The following is a 5000-nucleotide window of genomic DNA, read 5'->3' as shown; positions in this document are numbered from 1 at the left end:
CACTGAAACCAAATGGAAAATTCTCTGGTAACTTATGGGTTCAACAAAGACAGAGAACGAATCGAAGACCTTACGTGGATCTGTGATCAACTCTGCACAGTCTTCCTGAGGTAAAAAAAATAATTGGAAATGTGACAGCCAAGAATCATTTGAAAGAAAGCTTGTCGTGTACTTTGTGCTTCATTATTCAAGGAAAAGGTTCTTCATGTAAACGGTTGGATCCTGAAATTTAGTTTGTTGCAATATTGCGCATATTTGACACGACTGAGTTTCTTCTCTTCACGCACGTAATGAAATAGAAGGGGTTTTTGCCTCTAATAGCAAATATGTTGTTTGTTTCAAAAAATGGTTCGCTGGAAAAGGTGGCCTTTATGAATTCAGCATGTTTTATGATATGCGAGCTTAACTGGATAGTTTTTATGGCAATAGTAAAGCATTGTACCTTGCTAAGTTCGCATTTGTTAGCGTTAATAGTATTTTCGATCCGATTCTTCTGTTTTATGAGGGGAATATTGTTTTGGTCTCCCGTTCAGATACTAACCCCGCCGGAGAGGGGTAACTTCAGTGAACTTTGGTATTACAAAGCTGTCAGATGCTCAGAGGGCACGCTTAAACTTGTGGTGAAAAGAAGTTGTGACGCAACTTGAAAATTATCAACATGTCAGCCCAGAAGCCAATGTTTCTCGCTTCTCTTTTATTTGTTATTGTTCAGAGACTGGAATGCTGTAGTTCAATACCACACAATTCAGTGCCTTCTGATTTCCTGTAACACGTTCCACAGGCAACCCAGTGTATGCTTCACGGAAGCATCTCGTTTTAGGATTATTTTAGCGTTAACAGTCTACTATTAAGTTTCTACTAAATCTCGGTTAATAGCATAATTAAATTAAGATAGTATGGCCGCGAGTGGAATTAAGAGATCCTGGGGTCAAGAACCGCACTCTCTCTGCAACTATGAGATATTCAAACGCCAATCGACGATTCCCACTAGATTGTACTCCATATCCGCAGCTAAAAATAATTGCAGGGACTTTAAATAGAGTCTAGTCCGACGTGATTCGATCGAAGCGGTCTCATTAACTATTCAAGAGCCATCTGTCTTTCCAGTTTATGGATTTAATTTAGCCGGTCCCACTTTCAGCTACCCTTGTTTCAGCTCTGAAATGATCAAGTTCAACCTCCTCAGACAAGCTACCTCGTGAATTACTATTAACGATGACATCTTTGGCTTTAATTTATTAGATGGCTGCGATAAATCTAATTGACTGTATGGCCAGGAACAGATTGAAACCTTTGATGGGATGTGTGAGAAAATTCCTGAAAGATATGCCCGAGAACGCTGAAAAGGTGAGATCATTAATTCAGATTCTGACTAAAGCAGAGACGATAGGGTGGGAAGGCTCCGGGAGGATTGTGAGGGGAGTAAACCGGAGAGGACGAACTCAGGGGGGTCTAGAGGCGTTAGAAATGGGGAGGGAGAGTGTCAATCAATTAAATAGCAATCACGGACCAGGTAATGTCCTTTTTGGATAAATAGGACATTACCTGGACATGTTGAATCGTTTTAGCGCTACTCCTCAACCAAGTAAGGCACACTCGACTTATTTGAAAAGGTCAAACCTCGTCAAGAGGTCAATGAATTCGGTATCAACCAGTGGGTCGGAAAAACGGCCTTAATGAACGATTACTTAAACTAAATAAACGTAACGTCCCCCAAAAAGAAATCTAAAAATATGACGGTCTGTGAAACCTTTGTGAGGCAGATATAGACATCGGCATTCTTCCATGATCATAAATATCCATTTAGTTGGCTTGCTCAGGTTTTTTCCTATCTATGCAACCGAAACCCAAAATATCCGTAAAACGGACTACCAGCATAGGAAAAGGAAATAGTTCTTAGTCGGCTTCCATAAATATTAAAACTTAGGTAAAGTAACTTTCCTTTTTCTTCTTTTGTAGTTCAAGTGCGTCAATAGGGTTGAGCACGAATGCAAGAAAAAACCCCGAGATGGCATGCGTTTGAAAGAGTGCTTCGATGACATCGTGAAATGCGTAAAAGACGAACAAGGCAACGAGAGCTCAACATGAAAATTGTCTCTGAAAATGACTCATAGAGTGTAATCATGCCGTCGGTGCAAATAAACTAAAAGGCTTGGGTCGAACAATAAAATCTAATGACTGGATTATCTATGTTGCATCCTATGTTTTGTTTTTTTATTTGGTGTGGTAGCACGTCTTCAAAATAATCGTGAATGGCAACAAAACGTAAGGACGGCGAACTTTTATCATGAAGCATACAATCTGAGGGAAAGGAAGTCGGAGGGAAGCTCGCCGACGCTTCTCTTGGGTCGAGTAGACTTGAAAGGGGGAAGACAGTGATTTTGCTCGTGGAGATTGATTGACCCAATCACATGCTTGCCATGGGACCATCCGATTGCCCAAATCGTCTTCGTTCGAAATTTCTGTCATTTTTGTGCTAACTTATGCAGTTTTTTTAATGTGAACCATGAACTTTCGTTGAAGCTTTTGATGCAGCCAACGACCAGTAACTCGCTAATTGAAAATCCGCATCACTCAACCTTGTACCCTGAATGCCCCGCCCCCTCCCCTCCCTTCAGTCCCTCGATCTATGAAAAATAGGGAGTTTTAGCAACGACAACGGCGACGTCAACGAGAACGTCAAAATTTGCATATTTAGTGGCCAAAGGCAATAGCTTTGCCGGCACGCTTTGCACGTGCGTTTTTCATTTTTGTCTATTTCTTTGACGTCGTCAGCAAAACAACAACGTGAAATGACCAACTTTAAGGCTTTAAGAAGGACGTCAGCATTTGGAGAAAAATTTTCATCTTCTCCCCTACAAAAAGCGCCGCTCATAACGTTTTTATTCCTGAGGGACTGCCATACCTTTCTCGCGTTAAAAAACTTGAAGTAATTACAATAATGAGAATTTATGTTTTGTGATGACGTTCTCGTTGCCGTTCCCGTCGTCGTTGCTAAAGCTCTCTGTTCTCTCAATGGCTGCGCCTACGCGAAATAGAATCCTCGAGTATTGAACTGAAGAGCATTATGTTCAATGATTGAGCTCTTATCGCATACCGTAATGGTCTGTTTCTGGAAGCCAAGTTTTCGACAGTCAAAGGTTGCTTATAGTCGTGCGACCGTTTTACTTATTCTGTACGTTTTTGTTTGCTTGGAGACTCTGAGCGTTATCTGCAAACAGCTGCGTAAACGTCCACAGCTGTTGAATTCTCATGGGGAGGAGAAATTCAAGCAACGACGTTTACGAGCGTCATAGGGGAAAGGCGATTTACTACGTAACTGAAATATACAACACAGCGCACTTTATTTACCACTCACGTTTATGCTAACAACTTCGTTCTAAGTGGATCTCTCCGTATACAGCCTAAATTTATGACTTTTATGGTCAAAATGGAAGTTCTAAAGTTAATTAATCAACCATTCTTATTGTATATTTGTATATTTCCAATTGTTTGGATCATTTAATCCAAAAATTAGACTACTTTCTCTTAGGTACCACGCTGCTGTTTTCACCCTCTTACTCTTTCGTTGGTTATAACAAACATGCAGCTCCATTACTTTCGAAATTGAAGTCGATTGAACCTGTTGAAAGTATATTAAATTGGATTAATTGTCCTGTGAACCAATCACGAAAGCGGTTGTAATCATTATTGCTGTCACAGCTCAAAGTTAGAGGATTTAAATATCAGGTGAACACATATCAAAAAGCTGTTGCCCAGTTGTCTTCGATTGCTTAGTCTCTTCCGAAATCAGATTTTTACACCAAAGGCCTTATTCACAACGTAGCCAATATGAGAGTGATCTTAGCCGTTCTACTCTTAACGATTCCTGCAATTTCACTAGCGGCGTACAAAGTTCATAATTCGCCTGTTTACGACACGGAGACTGAGAAGGGAAAGAAGATGCACGATTTCTTGGTAAGTGAACTAAAACGTTATCCAAAAGGTAATGAGATATCTCTTATTATTATATAGATACTAATGAAATACCAGGATTTCTCCTTTTACTAAAAAATCATATCTTCACCGCACGCATGTAAGGATATAGCTGTCGTCATGGAAACGAACGCGATTAGCCAATAAAACGCGAGCTTCCTCTTCATTGTACGATACTTTTGTGCTCTAATATAATTCTTCTCTACTGCATTAACATTTTTATTGCAAATTTTACATTTTCCTGATTTGTTTTTCATAACTTTCATATCTTGTTTCATGTTACACAACATGCGTGTTTTAGTGGTTGGTGAACACTTTTTCATCATATCGAAAATGAATAAAACAAGTTGTTTTAAATCGAGACATTTCATCAATATCTATATGATAAACAGAACATTACATGGCCGCTCGGGGATACGAATTTTATCTTCTCGTGCTGAAAGTATCTCTCACTCGTTTCCTTTGCTCACTCGTGAGAGATACTTTCAGCACTCGAAGATAAAATTCGTATCCCCGCGCGGCCATGTAATATCCTCTATTTAGTATATACTAAAACAGTGGATAGCGCTAAGCGCGCGCCCTGATTGGCTACTCAAACTCGGGATATCCTTTGGTATTCACCTCCGAGCAACTTTCGCGGGATTTGCGCTCGAAAATATTGTAATCTTTGCAGAAATAGATGAGTTAAAATCACATTTTTGTGCTATATTATCTCACTGTTTTAGTGTATTCACCTCAGTGTCACCTGGCCACCTCCACTTCAGTGAATAGTTGTTGATTATTGAACCACTTAGTAGCCACAAAAAACATGAAGGGGTCTTTCAGTTTGACTGATTTTCGCAAAAATAAATAACAAGTGTAAATATTATGAACATGCGTCTCGATGGAAAATTTAAAACGCAATGTCTGTCTATCTACTGGAGATTATTTCCCTTCAGTTATTAATATTCTTGGTAAGTAGGAATTGTTAGTAAAGAAAAGACAAAGAAAAAAAGAAAATACAAATATCCGATTAATCAAAGTAT

The 5000-nt window shown here is 39.4% G+C and overlaps 1 protein-coding gene across 1 annotated transcript in view; it reads left to right on the top strand.

The window, feature by feature from the left end:
• The window catches only part of LOC138016686 (uncharacterized), a 33227-nt gene extending 31041 nt beyond the window's left edge, over positions 1-2186 (top strand). The window contains exons 4-5 of the mRNA XM_068863875.1: positions 1243-1347; positions 1960-2186. Of these exons, the coding sequence (XP_068719976.1) occupies positions 1243-1347; positions 1960-2088 (234 nt within the window). The 3' untranslated portion in view covers positions 2089-2186. The remainder of the gene's footprint in view (positions 1-1242; positions 1348-1959) is intronic.
• Positions 2187-5000: the final 2814 nt, after the last annotated feature.

This window comes from Montipora capricornis, chromosome 9 (assembly GCF_036669925.1).
Source record: "Montipora capricornis isolate CH-2021 chromosome 9, ASM3666992v2, whole genome shotgun sequence".
Lineage (NCBI taxonomy): Eukaryota > Metazoa > Cnidaria > Anthozoa > Scleractinia > Acroporidae > Montipora > Montipora capricornis.
Note: the sequence above shows the minus strand (reverse complement) of the source record. Positions and strands in the feature narration are given on the sequence as shown.